This window comes from Phytophthora infestans, genomic scaffold (assembly GCF_000142945.1).
Source record: "Phytophthora infestans T30-4 supercont1.1 genomic scaffold, whole genome shotgun sequence".
In the NCBI taxonomy this organism is placed as follows: Eukaryota; Oomycota; class Peronosporomycetes; order Peronosporales; family Peronosporaceae; genus Phytophthora; species Phytophthora infestans.
In genome coordinates this window covers 6,020,307-6,035,763 of record NW_003303758.1, presented here as the reverse complement: position 1 = coordinate 6,035,763, position 15,457 = coordinate 6,020,307, and the positions used below count along the sequence as shown (strand labels likewise).

Sequence of the window (15,457 nt, the reverse complement as noted above, 5' to 3'; positions counted from 1 at the left end):
TCTTAAATGATCCACGGACTTTGACGACTTTCAATTCCCCGGGATCTTTCTCGAACTTGTAACGTAATGTATTCTCCAATCCGAGTGTGTATTACCGCTCTATCTGTTGAGCCACATAGTGAGTAGTGAAACGCAGAACCGTCGACATTTCCTCGTCATAATTTGAGTTGCTGAAACGACCTATTCGAGTTAGCCGGTATTCGTAGTCGTTCTGTTTCCGCCGATCAAAAGCAACCAATGCCTTCACACAATTCGCCATAGTCATAGAACTGTCGATACCTTCTTTCAGTTTGCTAAAGTAACTCTCCAGTCTGTTGTTGGTGTGATTGTTGAAGTGGGGAAGCGTAGCACGAAGGTATAACACCCAACGCTCTGTGCATGAGTGCCAATTCTTCTCGAAATACTTGAAAAAACGATCCATACCACATCTTTCGCAAATGCCCTTTAGAGAATCGTGTGCATCTTCGTATTCTTGTTCACTGGACGCGTATACCATCTTATGAGCTGCAGCGTCTATTTGGCTAGCGTCGTCTGATGAAATCTTCCCGAACTCTGGCTTCGAGCGCATCTCCTTGAGATACTTAACAACATGAAAGTGACATATCAGGATCCTGGCCTCAGGGAAATTCGCCTCCAAGACGCGTATCTCGTTTATATCCTTATCCACGACTGTCACGCGCAGTAAGTTGATGCGCGTAGGGTGAAATCGTTTAAAATGATCAATGGCTCGTTCCATATGCCAGTCTCCATTTGCTTCGATCAGAGACTGTTGAACTACTGCACCCTCGCCAAATTCGTTCATTCCCATGAATGTTAGTAGTTGGTAGTTATACCTACATCATTATCATGAACACATACACGTATCAGTCCTGTTTAAATCCAAGATCATTACCCTTCACATTACACAGGCGTACCTATTCGTTTTGTGACTGCAATCAACTAGCAAGACCTCGCAGAAACGCGCAAACACGCGCCGCATGTGCGCACTTGCAATCGATATAGCTCCTGTCTCACCACAATCCGTGTCGGCCACTGACGAAAGGTTCTCATTATCAACTGCAGCAAACAATGCGAGCTCCCTAGCAGTTCCCTCATTATCGTCAACGTCCGTTGTGGAAGAAGAATAATCACGCACCAGATTGTCTACGTCCGCCTGCACCACATTCTCGTCATGCTCCAAGAGGTAGTCGTAAATCTTAGAGCGCTTGGCTCCAACCTCGAGCATACCCTGAACACGCGCTCCTACCAGCGGGTCAAACACTCCACGTGACGATGGGTACGTCGCGAAAGCTGCGGGCGAGACTTGATGGTTGTGTAACCAGACACCATTCTTCACCTGAAGCTCTCGACGCGCCAAATTCCACTGTACCACGAATCTGAAGGGACAGTTTGTCAGCCGGATGTGCTGACGCGGACGGCTGCCCTCACTGCGCGACTTTCTCTTTTTCCAGCCGTGCGTACAGATGTACGTGCGTTGATACGGGTCAAACTCATTCGGGACCAGCTGATCGTCATCCACACCTTTCTTCGTCTTCTTTAGACGCTTGTTCCTTTCAGCGCAAGACATCGTCTCCTTCACGGGGATGACTTGCATCGAACGTCGGCAGTAGTCGACGAAGTAGCTCTGCCACGCTTCCCAATTAGCGTGGTATTTGACCGGCGGGTTCACGGGCACACTCGCAGCCCCGGTGCTCTGGCTTCCAGGTTTTTCACTATCACCATCCGTTCCTGAAGACCGCACAGCCTCTGTATTTCGCTCACCTTCTACATCCATGTGGGCGCCCGCCTTTACATTCATGATAGTGCTTCCGGGGTCCTGTGTCTGGCTGATAAGGCTTCCTCCGGGCTCTACAGTCCCTTTCGCGTCAACTCCAGCGCCTCTCCGGCACTTCTCACCTCCAGACTCCGCAATAACTTGCGCGTTCGCGACCGCATACACTCCACACAGAGGAGATTCTTCACGCAAGCCTTCCTGCGCAGGCGCGACGTCCGCGTGTTGCGGAACAGCATCGCCGGCGTCCCTCGACATCTGACCGGCAAACGGCAGAAACAAATATGAAACCTTCCGAATTTATTATGATCGGAAATAGCAGAGTTTGAAAAGAATTTTATTTTGCAATCCTGGACATGTACAGGATTATAACATGTATAGCTCCATGTAAATAATCATGGCCTCCAACGGTTTCGATAAAAAAAAAGATCAATGTTAGAGGTACCGAGTAACTCGTACTTAAGCGAATGTTAGGGTTACACTGTGTGAGTGACTCGAGCCACTTCGTGTTAATTGGTCCCGAGATACGTACTAAAGGTACTACGCGAAAATATATTACGGTAATTTAATTTTAACAGATTAAAAAATTCGTCATTTTTAGAGATATCGGTGCTTGCGACGACAGCCAGTCACGCGACTGGTAGCATGAAGTGTTGCTGTAATGTAACTGGAATGCATGAATGTCACCCGAAGGTACGAAGCACTTAGTGAGAATTTGCCTGACGAGTACTGCTAGAGTAGAGCAGACCATGACCAGTATCTTTCACTTTACGCAGCTCAACAGTATCACCGCAGCACGCACACATTGGAATCAACAGACAGAGGCATCACAATGCGAACTACAGGGGTACATTATCTTTATGTTATCGACTTCCTAACTCGCCTACTGCAGGCACTTTAACATGTACCGAAGCCTGAAAAAACGCATTGAGGCATGGCTGAGCTTTTCCGGCATATCGATGCCGGTGAGGTAGCACTCAAAGAATAGTAAAACAGCTGCTCCACAGCTTGAGAAGTCCGGCTGGCGTACATTAGTGACTCTCTGAATCGGCAAGGGTATGGAGCTGTCTTCACCTTCTAAAAACACGTCTTTCAGTAGTTCTTCGCATTTGGCGTAATATTTTGACTTGGGGTCTTGCCAGGGGTCGAACACCAGGACTCCTCGACGTTCGCTGCGATAATCGAAAATTGCTCCACACCAGTGGTTGTTGTCTATGTGTAGCGGCAACAGAATGATCTGGTTCGTTTTCTTGAAAGGCTTGCCTGCATTAATAGCCCTGAGCCGGGCGTCTTTATCGTGGAAACGATTGAAGATCGGGCTAACGATGCCAACATCCGGGTGTTCTCGTTGGAGTAGAGCAATCCCATGCCCCATGCATGAATCATCCATCCACATATTTTCTCGAAGCGTTAGTAGTCTGTTATAGGGCACACTACCGAACGAAGTCTCGCGGCCACCCTTCAGAAGAATCCGCCTGATAATAACTTCCCGTTCTGTCGGATCGCTGCTGACTCCGTCATCAATCTTTACCGGTAGAGACAAGCGCTTGACGCTAGTGTTGACAGCCCAAGTAATCGCATCTTCAGTGGCAGATAAATACTGCATGGAGGCGTGCCATCGGTCCATCGCGACAATGTCCTGGTATTGGAATATCCCAAAGCGAGGAACCCTTACACCAATAGTGTCGTCATCGACAGTTTCAATCAAGCCTTTTCGAAACGCTGCGACCGCAGCCAGGCATTTTTCCACAAATTGTTTTGGAAACACAAATCTGACGTCACAGATGCACTCATCCTCAAGATAAATACCAGCATTCGCCTTCTTGGTCTTTGGAACAGCTCGAATAGTGAGATTGGGTAGCACCTTCTTGGCGTCTTCATAGGTGTAGTTGTTGTCCAACAGTTTAGCAATGTTCCGTACGCTTTGGAACTGGTGCCAGCGTCCCTTGTACCAACTTGGGAAGCCTTCTTCTTGCTATTCTCGATCCTCTGCATCAAATCTGCTTTACATGCTCGATTCTGACTTGGGGACGTCCCCGACTTTCTGCGCTCTTGGTTATCACAAATGACCCAGACTGCGAGGATTCTGACGAGCTGCTGCTAATGTGCTGGCGCTTGGACTGGCTTGGATTTTGTTTGAAATCAGACATACTTGCTGCATCCACCTCTGGGGTGGTTAAAGTCACACAGGAATTGCCTCTAGTTACACACAGTGGTTCTTGTGTAGCAGGAGGGGTCAAAGTCACGTGGGAAGTACCTCTAGTCACACACGGTGTAACTGTAGGCTCTTGCATTGTAGCTGTAGCACATTGCATTGTAGCTAGAGGTGCGCTCTGTTGAGTCGGAGGTTCGTCATCGTCCGAGTTCGCTGTGGAAGTGTTCTTGATTTTTTCTTCATCTTCCGTATCGCTTTTCATCACAGCATCCTTTGGTTCAACAGCATTGGTATTTAACGTAGGCGAAAATGTCAGCGACGATAGCTGTGAAAGCGGGTCTACCCATTCACCTTCTTGACCAACAAATGGTGCAACACCGTCCTTGATAATGTCTTCAAATTTCTCCAAGGCGCTCATCATTTCTCCAAATACAAACGTTCAGTTCCTCCTCATAATGTCTGCAATACTCTTTCCACACTCGAGAGCGTGCTTGTACTTCGTCGTCCCATTTAAAACGTGATGGCGCCTTGCTGTCATAGCAGAGTCACGGACTTGGAAGGTTGTGCACGCAACTGTTTTGTCTGGTACGTCTTCTTCTGGCGCAGGTTGATTCAGCTTGCACGACAACCTCCAACGGGGTGCAATGTACCGAATAGGAATTGCCTGTTTTCCACGTAAAAGACGCCAATACATGACGTGCCGGCATGGAAGCAACATCGTCTTCATGAATACACATGAGCAGTTATATCTCTAAAGGCACGCAATAACAGCGACGTACGTTAGGGTTTACACGGGCCAGAACGGGTGACAAACTTACCGTAGTGTCGACATGATAGCATGTACTGGTGTCGCCACCTCCGGTCAGGACAAACAGGCTGGAATGTATTTCCTCCACGCCGTAACTTGTCTTGCGATCCTTAGACGCCCAATACTGCTCTTCAACAAGCCGGTATGCATACGGCTGACTTCGCGCGCTAGCTGTACAAGCTCGTGATCTGCACCATCATAACGCATCTGGCCCACGTCTGTAATTTTCTTTCCGTACTCCATCTCTGCTACTGCTTGCAAGAACATCAGCGTATCTACGCACTCATCCAGCGCCATCTCCGGCTTCAGAACCTCTTTGATATGACCCCATGATGTTTCAAGCCTACAGACCACCAAACCACCAGGCAAAAACACAGTTAAAGGTGAGTCTAGAACCTATAGCGCAAGAAATTGTACCTATTATTGGTGTGGTTGCCTAGATGTGGAACATCCGAACGTGCGTACAGCGCCCATCGTTCTTTCATCGAATCCCAGTTCTTCATGAAGTACTTCAAAAATGGATGCGTAGGCACAGGTGCAGGGTCTTCACGTTTAAGACGAACACCTTCCAGCAAGAAGTATAGATACTTCAGATACTTAACGTACTCATCCGTAGAAACCGCCAGCCGCATCATATCGATAGCATCTTCAACTTGGTCTTTGTCGAAGCTGGACGGGCCTCCATACTCGCTCTTTGCCAGCTCGGTCCGAATATACTTCTTCAAATGGAAGTGACACAGAATCACTTTCACGCCAGGGGACTCCATTTCTAGTAATCCCAATTCACCCATGTCCTTGTCAATCACAATTACCCTGACTTGCTCCCACGAAGAGTTGTTAAACTTGAACGACCCGATAGCATCTGAAAGACACTCTGCACTTTCGTTCTCCATGAGACTGTGGTGTACGTATTGACCCTAGCATTACGTTAACAACTCATAAGTAAGAATTTGTACATATCAAGTACATGTTGTAGCTGAAGCTACGCAAACAGTAAAGGTGTAACTAGAGGCACATAGGATGTAGCGTCAGGTACATTTACTTACATGTCCGTACACATCGTTAACCATGAAGGAGAAGAGCTTGTAGCGCGATTCGTTGGTCTTATGCGTCGCGTCAATGAGCATCACTTCAGGAAAAGCCTTGAACCAGCGTCGCATTTGTCTCGTCTGCAACGCGATGGTCTGTGCAGTTTTGGATTCGTCGACGTAAACGGTTGCTCGGTTTCCACGACATTCGCAAATCCCTCGCAAGACAGTCTCCAGCCGTTCTTCAGTATTCGCACCTCCCCTTCGTCTCTCCTTAATCCTCGCCACCATGTTGTGTACATCTCGAAGCACCACATTTTTTCCTACATGGAGTCCAAAACAAGAAAGCTATCAGTCACTATATATAATTCTGGGTTGAGTTAAACGCACCCACCTGTCTTCTTTCGCAGAAATTAGCTTCGGCTTAGAACCAGCAGCTTGGAGTTCATCCACGAATGCCAGTATGTCCGGATCCTCCACGCGACGGTTCGACACATGGTTCTCAAATGTAGCGCGAGACACATTGTGGTTGTGTCTGACGTCAAAGTCAGTGAGTGACGCGTACCATGAACGTGTCGTGTTCATCGTTCCACACGACAGCAGCATTAATGTTTGCCTTACAGCCTGTAGTCTTCTCAAAAAACGACCTTCGTATCCCCTTTCCACGGCTCTTGCGCTTCCACCCGTGAGTGCAGACCAACTTAATCCAGAAATTTCCGAACTCCTCAGGGATCAATCGATCCGACGTCTCATCAGTAACTGTGTTAGTCGTGCCGGAATCATCTGGGTCCTTCGCATTAACACTCAGGTTTGCTCGCGCCTTAATTTCTCGATTTCTCTTTTGAACCGACGTGGACGTGCGCTGTGGAAAGATCTGGTGTGTCTCCTCTTGGTAGCGCTCCATGTATTTGCGGAAGGCATCCCAGCTCTCATGCCACTCGACATCAACTGGGGGACAGAGCCACGAGACCCCAGGAGGGACTTGCCGCTCGGGTTCACTGTCGCTCATTCTGATTGCTCACATGAGAACCACAGAATACGCTCTTAGCTTACCCCCCCCCCTCTAATCTACATGAACATGCATGCTTACCTTCAGAGCTGTCGTGTGTCTTCGTCTCGTATTAGAGTTTAGGAGGGGCGCGTGGCTGATGTAGTGCGCGGGAATTTTTTTGGAATGAAAGGCTCATAGATTTTGGGGATGGGAGAAAGGGGGGAGAGGGGGTGTCTTTTTCAGAAATCTTGTTTTTCAGCATTTTATCGTCAAAATTACGAAGGTTCTACTGTAATGTTTCGTGTAAGTACTATTTTACTAACCAGTTCCTAAAAAAAATGAGCGGCTCGACTTTACTCCATGCAACTAAGCGGTCCCATCCGAATCACCTCTCCGGGACGGGAATTGTGCTTTGCGTTTGTCTCCACTCGCGAAATTTTGCTTCTAGCAGCGCCAATGCGTTCTCCAGCGCTCGCGCTGCTAGTGACGGTGCTGGTATTGAGCTTGACCCTCGTCCAGGGATACGATGACAAGGTATCCTCTGCCACCGATAATGCAGGTAGGACGAGAAACTTACAAGAGTTGACGAATATCAACAAGGCAACGGTAGGGTCCAAGACATTCGCCTTGTTAGACAGTTACGACTGCGACAGCGGCATGGTGACGACCGTGAGGAAGTTCTTTAAGGCCAACGACGACACGTTCGACACGTGCATCGCCGACAGCAACTACCAGCTCTACCCGTATACGGGCGTCATACCGGACGCGACGATCGTTACGGGACTAGTAAACTCGAACGCCTGTATGGGTATCATCACCGCCGTCGTGCTACTCAACATGCCTCCATGCATTCTCGACGACTTAGCGATGCGAGCAGCGTGCGAGACGATTCTGTATTACTCTGTAGCGCTGCGGCACGGCGTCGACGCCCCAACGGCTGAACAGTTTGACGAGCTCATGACCTGGCGGCGTAGCGTGAATTTCGCCAAAGCGGCGGGCAAACCGTACGACGGCAAGTCCAAGACGTACTCGGCATTCACGAAATATATGGGCAAAGCGATCACTACCAGTAAAGTCACGGTAATGGACAACTTTACAGTGGTCTTGGACACGGAGGAGGCGGATTCGATCGAGATGAAGGACGGGAAACAGCCTTCTTTCGTCTCCACCAACTCGTCGATGGATTTCTTCGTCGGTCGAGTCTCTGCTGCCGAGAACGGCGTCGATGATGCGCCCGTAACTACAGCGTCCAAGACTGTGACAACAATTCAATCCTCAGACACTATGACTATGATATTTCCACTCACATCACTAGCTACAATGCTAGTAATAGTAGCAGCATTAGTGTAACTGTTGATACCAGAGGTAATTATGAAAGACAACAATTCTTCATACATGTAACCAAAATGCAAAACTCTATTCCTTTTTGACACCTCAAAATTTGGCCTTGCGCTTCAAGCTCAGCTCCTTCTTGGCCTGTTTGCGGTCTTCCTTGGAGAGCGTAAGCGGCGCAATCGCTGTACCTGCGTGCTTCATGATCTTGGGAGCTGTCAGCACGTTCGTCACCTGTGAAGTGTTCCAGTCGCTGCCCAGAGGATTGCGCATCGCAGCCTCGTACTCCGCTCGAGACGTGAACGGGTACGGCACGTCCTTGACCGTAAACTTGGCCGCCTTCTTGTCCTTCTTCTCGTTGATGAGCACCTTCTCAAGACGCGCATCCTTACGACCCGCCAGCGCCTTCTGCTTGGCCTCACGAGCGATGTCTTTGGCTTGCTGTTCACGCGCGATCTGGCGCTTGGAGACTCGCACCCCATCGCCAGCCCAGCTGCCCCATCCAGACATGCCCACAAGCTTGGCGATCTCTGCTCCCTTCTTGGCATCAGCATCCTGACTTGCCAGCCGGCCCTTCTCCTGCGCAAGCTCATCCTCGTCCTCAGCCACAAACTCGAACGCACGACGCACGAGCTCGTCCTGACCTGCAGCTTTGGCTTCTCTCTTGGCCTTTTTCTTCGTCTTCTTGTCAGAGACCACCTCGACTTCTGTAGGCTCAGTCTTCGATTGGTCGAGTTTCCGCTTCTTGCTTGTCTTCGAACTGCTAGTGAGAGTAGCGATAGCAGAGTCCTCTTTGCGTGACTCCTTTGTGTCCTGCGCTAGAGACTCGATCGCAGCAGCGACGTCTGCTTGTGCTCCCTTGCTCTGCGTCTTCTTCTTGTTCCTCTTACTACGTTTACTCTTGGTCGCTGCATTCGACAGCCACGGGTTCTCCTCGCCTTCTGCAGCTGGCTCCATGTCAGCGTCCTCCGTATCAGTCCTTGCTTGAGTCTCAACAACTGTAGTCTTCTCCTGCGTAGATTTGGCACCAAGTTCCAGCTTCTTGCTCTGTTTCTTGTCTCCATTCGCTAGTGCAACGCCACTGCCGCCGTCTCCAAGGTCAATCGCAATCGCACCCGACGCACGAGCCGACACACCGCCATTCATGCTCACGTTCGCCGTCTGAAGCGCTCCACCAGCCAAAGCACGATCAACTGCAGCCTTGTCTTGCTCCGTGGCCACCACCTGCTTTGTCTTCTTAGCGCTCTTCTTGCTCTTCTTAGCACCCTCGTCACCAGAGCTCAGGTAATCCTCTCCCTCCGACAGGATACGGTCTCCGTCAGCGCCGTCACCCGAGCGGATCTCACGCAGCAGCTTCTCCGCTTCACTACGCGCCTTCTCTCTCTGCTTCTCAGCTGCGCGTTGCATGAACTTCATGCCTTGTAGACCGCGTTTCTTCCCAGCCTCAGCAGAGTCCTCGTCGATCTCCGTAACGAGAGCGCTGGCTTGTTTCTCCAAACGCTTCTGCAGTCGAGAGGCTGCATCGCCTTCCTCCTCGTCCTCGTCCTCGTCCTCGTCCATATCATCGTCACTGTCCACAGCGTTCATCTTACGACGCAGCTCCTCGCCCCGACGAAGCTGATCAGCGATCGCACTGCGCGTCGCATCGTCCGCCTGGATACCACGTCGAAGCTGGTGCTTGACCCACTTGCTGGTGTTGCGATGCTTGAGTGTAAGTCGCTCCTCTGCGCGCTTCTCCGCCAGTTCCTCGTCCAGCTTACGAGCCAGCTCCGGGTCCAGCGCTCGCAGTTCCTCCTTCTGCTTGGCCATCGCCTTCTTGTCCTGCGCATTGCGGATCTTGTGGTACAGTTTGCTCTTAATCTTCTTGACGCGCCTCTGCTTCTGCTCTTCGTAGAACAGCAGCGAGCGAAGCTTCGCCAGCTCCTTCTGTCGCGCTACCACTTCCTCGGTCGATACTCGTTTACGAGCGAGCTCCTCTTCCTCGTCCTTGGCTAATTTCTTGTCGCTCAAGTCTCCAGCCTGCAGTAAGGCCGCCACACTCTTCTCCATGTCCGTCTGAGCCACAAACTTGCTCGTCAATGCAGCTGGCGTGAGCTTCTCGAGCTTCGGCGCCTGTACGCGAAGATCCAGCGTCTCCTTGTTCCTGTTTCGACGCACTACGGGCTCAAAGATGTCCACTTCCTTGCTCTTCTCGACGTATGCGAGTTTGCGTTGCGCACGGGCGTCATGCACCGGGTCTCTATCGGCCTGAAGCGTCAGAGTCGTGCCATCTCCCTCCAGTTCACGAACCTGCTGTCTCACACGTCGCAGATCGAGTCCAGTCTTGGTTTTCTCGTCGGCTTCTTCCTCCTCGGCGCCCTCCGCTCCAGGCTTGAGAGTCTGAGCGCCTAAGAGACTGCCTAGCGTCAGTTCTCCTTCTGCAGACTCGCTGGCGAACTGTGAGTCGATCTCCTCGAGTTTCTTCTTGTTCTTCTTCTCGACAAGAGAGTCCACCATCTCTCCCAAGTTCTTGATCTTCTCTTCTTCATCGTCTTCGTCATCACTGGCAGTGGAGAGACGCGATGCAGGAGTTTTGCCTAAAAGGTCCGATAGAAGGTCTCCTCCCTCTTCTTCTTCTTCTTCGTCGTCATCTTCTTCTTCTTGTTGCTTTGCTTTCTTATTATTGAAGAACATTCCGTACGAAGCCTCATCGTCGCTGTTGAACGCCTCGTCCTCGTCCACTTCGGAGTCTTCCTGGTCAAACGTTGGCTCTTCGTACTCAAACACTTCGTCCACATCGGCACGAGCGTTTATGGCGCGTTCCTGGTGCGCAGCCTGCTCCTCGTCATCGCTAAACACGTCCTTGGATGCGCGAGATGTTGTGCCTTTACGCTTGGCGGTGGGTTTGCTGGAACTCGATGCGGCCTTCTTGCCCTTGCGTGCAGGAGCTCGGCGCGCCATGCTGGTCACTTGGTCTGTGGTTGGTGCACGGGTGAGCTTCACACTAAGTGCGAATGAAAGAAGACATGGGTACATTGTGTACCAACACAAATGATGCAACTACTTTTCCGACTGTAAAACTGCGTTTTGACTTCACACCAATTTCAATCCCTACTGCATCCTAGTGGATGACTCTCGTCCTGTGACCTCGCGTCCTTCACCCTACTGATGTTTTGTGGAGGTCATTTTTACAATGAGTATGGCTGGGTAATAATAAAGCACCAGCTGCACCACTTGGTCAATTGTATTCGCAAGGCTGTTGATACGGCGAGGCTTGCTAGAGCTACGACGAAGACAAGTGGCTTGAAAGAAAACTAGCGCTACCATCAGATCGTGCGAGTCTTTTCGAAGAAGCAGATGTCTTTATGGAGCCAGGATCGCAGTACTGGTTCAAAAGGGGCTTTGGAGTGATGGCTTTTAGTATTGCTAAACGTATCCTCAGAGACAAAGTTTTGTCAGCAAACTGATCAGTCGTGAAGCCTTCGCTGGTAGATTGCGTAGTGAATACATACCGTACCTGTTACCTAGGTCTTTCTTAGTCGATGGGATTTGGATATCGATGTGAAGATCTAGCTTAAGTACCTTGTTCAATTTGAAAGTGAAAGAAAGAAGAATAAGACAACGAAGTATGTTTCAGTAACTCTTCAAGAGCGTATTGTGGTGTAGCGGGATCAGCAAAATCTGCGAGATTGCTGGATCCAACTTACCAACTGCGCCCAGACACCGACTAACGGAGGGGGTCCCCCGATGATCCGTGTTCTGCTGAACTTTCCTCACCTTGTGTACCCGTCGGTAGGGCGGGATCTGCTCTCTCGGTAACTTCCGAAGAGTTCAAGTGGTGAAGCTTGAGTGTCTTGGCGAGACGTGAGGATGGGGTGGAGCAGCAGTGGAAAATCTTCACTCTGCGTCCGTGAATGGTTCCGAATCCTAAGCGAATATTCGAGCTTATGGATCCGGGGCCTAGATCGTGGATCTGGCCGTAGGGTTGCCTTGCGGGTGTGTTCCCTTGCCTTTTCGTTTTCCTTTGCGTCGTACTTGCCGCCTCCTGTGACGGGATCTTGAGAGCTGAGACCTTCTAGGGTGTAACCGACCAAGTAGTAAATTCGGTTAACCTGTCGGACTGCACGTGTATAGGAAAAGCTCACTAGGATGTAGGATCTGGCCAATGTATTATCCAGTTATCACTACCAACACTAGATTCGCAATTCCCAACCTTCTCTTAGCTCGTACGGCCAATGTAGCTCCGATTCTTGAGGGCAGAAAGGCACTTGCGTGTTATTGTGCAAATTGAGGACTGTATTGATACTTAAGCCTATACCTGCCTGGATTTCTACCTTCTATGTCTTTCACTTGTTAAATCCCTTACCAGGCTCGGCTGCATGTCCCTTCTTCCCTTGACCCATCATCACAGCTGTATTATCTTCAGATCCACCGGATCCATGGCGTAATCATTATGGTCAGGGTACACTCATCCGGATCCAGGTCGCTTGAATCCACTTCACTGTAAGTGTACACTTGTCATGGATCTGAGCTCTCCAATCATCCAACATCGTCTTGCAACCGTCTGTGATCTCCATTGTCCCACGAAAGTTCGAGATCCACTGCATCCATCATCCCTGTATCCTGGATCCAGGTCCCTCTATGCGGGATCCTCCCTCCTTGGATCCGAACTCGGAAGTATGGGGTACGGGACACCTCACGGTGGATCTTGACTTCTTGTTAGCGGTGGTTACTAGATCCACCTTCAGATGGCACCTACCATTATTCCTTCATAGGATCCACACTCGATCCACCCGTACATAGTATATCCCATATCCATCTAAGTGAATCCAGGTAAGGGTGGATCCGAGATAGTTCTTGGTGGATCTTGCCTTCCCGTACATCACTCATACCAGATCCACCGTCATTTCATACGGGGTGCTGCTCGTCATGGCTAATCCACCACAGGCAACTTGCATCCGTGCCAGACAATCCAAATCCTCTCTAATCACTTGAAATTGTCACTGATTCGGGATAGTGACCCCGCGTCAGGTTCATTCTCTTATTTCTGAGAAAGCATTTCACCACAATCGCCTCCTGTACGTGGTCGGCGCTGCACAACAGCGTTCACGACGTGCACTACGAGCATCCGCAACCGCCTTCTCCTCTTCGTGGCACATGTCTCCCACCAAGCGTACCAGCCAATCGCCGGGCAAGGCTCCATCCACCACTCCTCCGGTCAGCCCCTCTTCAATGTCGCCCACCGATCTGCGTACTTTGGCCCGATCGGGTGCAAACCTTGACGGCGGAGCTCCAGACGGCCCAAGATGTTAGCGACCAAGCTGCGTCTTTGCACGCCACCCAACTCCAAACCTTGCGAGCCCAGGTCCATGACCAGGCTATGGAGATCCAGGGGTGGGAGCACCGTGCGGCCTCTCGTTCGCAGGACCTACGACTCTTGTTGGCCGATCAAGCGGTCGAGATCCGCGACCTGACCGGACGGCTGGATCGCGCCTCCCGTCAGCGAGATGGTATGCGAAATGACAACGACCACCTCCTTAGGGAGATGGCGCTCGCCGGATCGGAGATCCACCAGCTCCAATCCCGGATCCCACGACCTCGAGCGGGATCTGGAGGATTCCCAGACTGCTAGTGCAGCCGCGGACGAGAGCTTGGATCGACTCCGTGACGAGTTGCGCCTGACCCAAGAGGAGGTGGTAGCTAACGACTATGTGGGACCCACCCATGGCGGATCCGCATTAGGGTCGGCGCGTGGAGGGTCCCCCGCGCCAAATCCACCTCCCTCGTCGCCGGATGTAGCTCTGGCTCGACTGTCTGAGGAGCTGAAAGATACCAAGGAGTCGCTCGAGAAAGCGTCTGCTGGGCGAGACTACGCGCTCGAAGAATTCGTACGTATAACTCAACTGCGCGACGAGATCCAAGCGAAGTTGGCGGACAGCGAACTTCAGCGGGACAAGGCGGCTACCGAGTGGGCGGATGCCAAGCAAACGCAAACGGGGCTGGAATCCAAGCTCCGCCGCACGAGTACGTGGATCATCTTTTGGTCCCCACTAGTAACCCCATAATCACTTGTTATGTCAATCCAGGTGACAAATTGAAGGATGCCGATGCAACCGCAGCGAAACTCCCGGATCAATTCGATGCAGCTCATGCTCAGCAGCAACAGCTGGTTCTGGAGCGCGATGGTGGCTTATCGGAGCGGGATTTGGCACGCCGACGACTGGCGCTGGTGACAGATGCTGTCTCGGATCCCCTTCCTCCCCTGTCTGGGCCCTCTCATGCCGCCAGCGTTTCTGCTCCTCTACCGTCTGTAAGTGGGGTGGATCCGTCGGCTGCGAAACGACCGCGCAGTGCGTCTCCTGCTCCTGGCACTGGATCCACCCGTCCTCACAAGCATGCCCGAGCCTCCCCAAAACCCAAGCCCAAAACGATTTCGGCCTCTAAGGCGGCCTCGCAGGCGGGATCCACATCTGCGTCCAAGGCGGGATCCACATCCACGTCCAAGACTTTAGCCTCCCCCTCGAAGTCTAGTGCCGGATCCAAGTCCGGCTCCACCGCTACATCCAAGTCGACATCAGTGTCTAAGACTGGATCTGGACCCAAGACTGGATCTACGGCGTCCAAGACTGGATCCGTTGCGGCATCCAAAACGGGATTCACGGCGTTTAAGTCCGGATCGACTGCCAAGGCGGGATTTACGGCGTCCAAGTCCGGATCGACTGCCAAGGCTGGATCCGTCGCTGTATTAAGTCGGGATCGGCGTCCAAGACCGGATCCACGATCGCGCCGTCGTCCCAGGCAGTGGTGTCAACTGGATCCACAGCAATCGCTGCTCCTACGACGGGGTTAGCCCCATCCACAGCTAGGTCCAGACCGTCTCAGTCGGGATCCACTGCTGGCCCTTCGGTGACGACGCCTGTCGTCTCACAGCCAGCTTCCACCGGCCCTCCGCCGGCCCGCACTGGATCCAGGAAAGGGTAAGCCAAACGTGTCATTCCCACTGGATGTGGACTTGGCAGCTCGGAGGACGACGAGGATGAGGGATCAGACTGGTCCGACGGCTCGGGGCCTCCTGTCCGATCGTCGTCGAAGCGTACGTCGTCCTCCGGCCCTTATTCCTTCACTTTGGGCGATGAGGACGATGACGACGACGATGACGATGAAAGTCCGGAGGATTCGGAGGAGGCTCGAGCCGCTGATGACGCCTTGGAGGAGGACACGCGACGGGCCTTGTCCCAGTCCAGATCCGAAGCCCGGCGGAGATCCCTCTCGACACCGCCTCCGCAAGTCGCTGGTACATCCGGGTCCGGAGGCGGTACTGCGGGATCTGCGATCCAAGTCGACAGCGATGGTGGAGGGGGGTCGCCTCATGGTGGCGGATCCCCCGGATCTG

At 51.7% G+C, this 15,457-nt stretch overlaps 2 protein-coding genes across 2 annotated transcripts; one reads left to right on the top strand and one right to left on the bottom strand.

The window, feature by feature from the left end:
* Positions 1–7,410: 7,410 nt before the first annotated feature.
* PITG_01020 (uncharacterized protein) lies at positions 7,411–8,103 on the top strand (the record flags this gene model as incomplete). The annotated part of the gene is made up of 2 exons (XM_002909500.1): positions 7,411–7,769; positions 7,824–8,103. The coding sequence occupies 2 exons, from the start codon at positions 7,411–7,413 to the stop codon at positions 8,101–8,103; spliced, it is 639 nt and encodes a 212-aa protein (XP_002909546.1).
* An 84-nt stretch (positions 8,104–8,187) lies between these two features.
* Positions 8,188–11,025, bottom strand: PITG_01019 (U3 small nucleolar RNA-associated protein, putative; the record flags this gene model as incomplete). The annotated part of the gene is made up of 2 exons (XM_002909499.1): positions 8,188–10,627; positions 10,757–11,025. 2 exons carry the CDS (start codon positions 11,023–11,025, stop codon positions 8,188–8,190), a joined length of 2,709 nt encoding a protein of 902 aa, XP_002909545.1.
* Between the last annotated feature and the right edge of the window lie 4,432 nt (positions 11,026–15,457).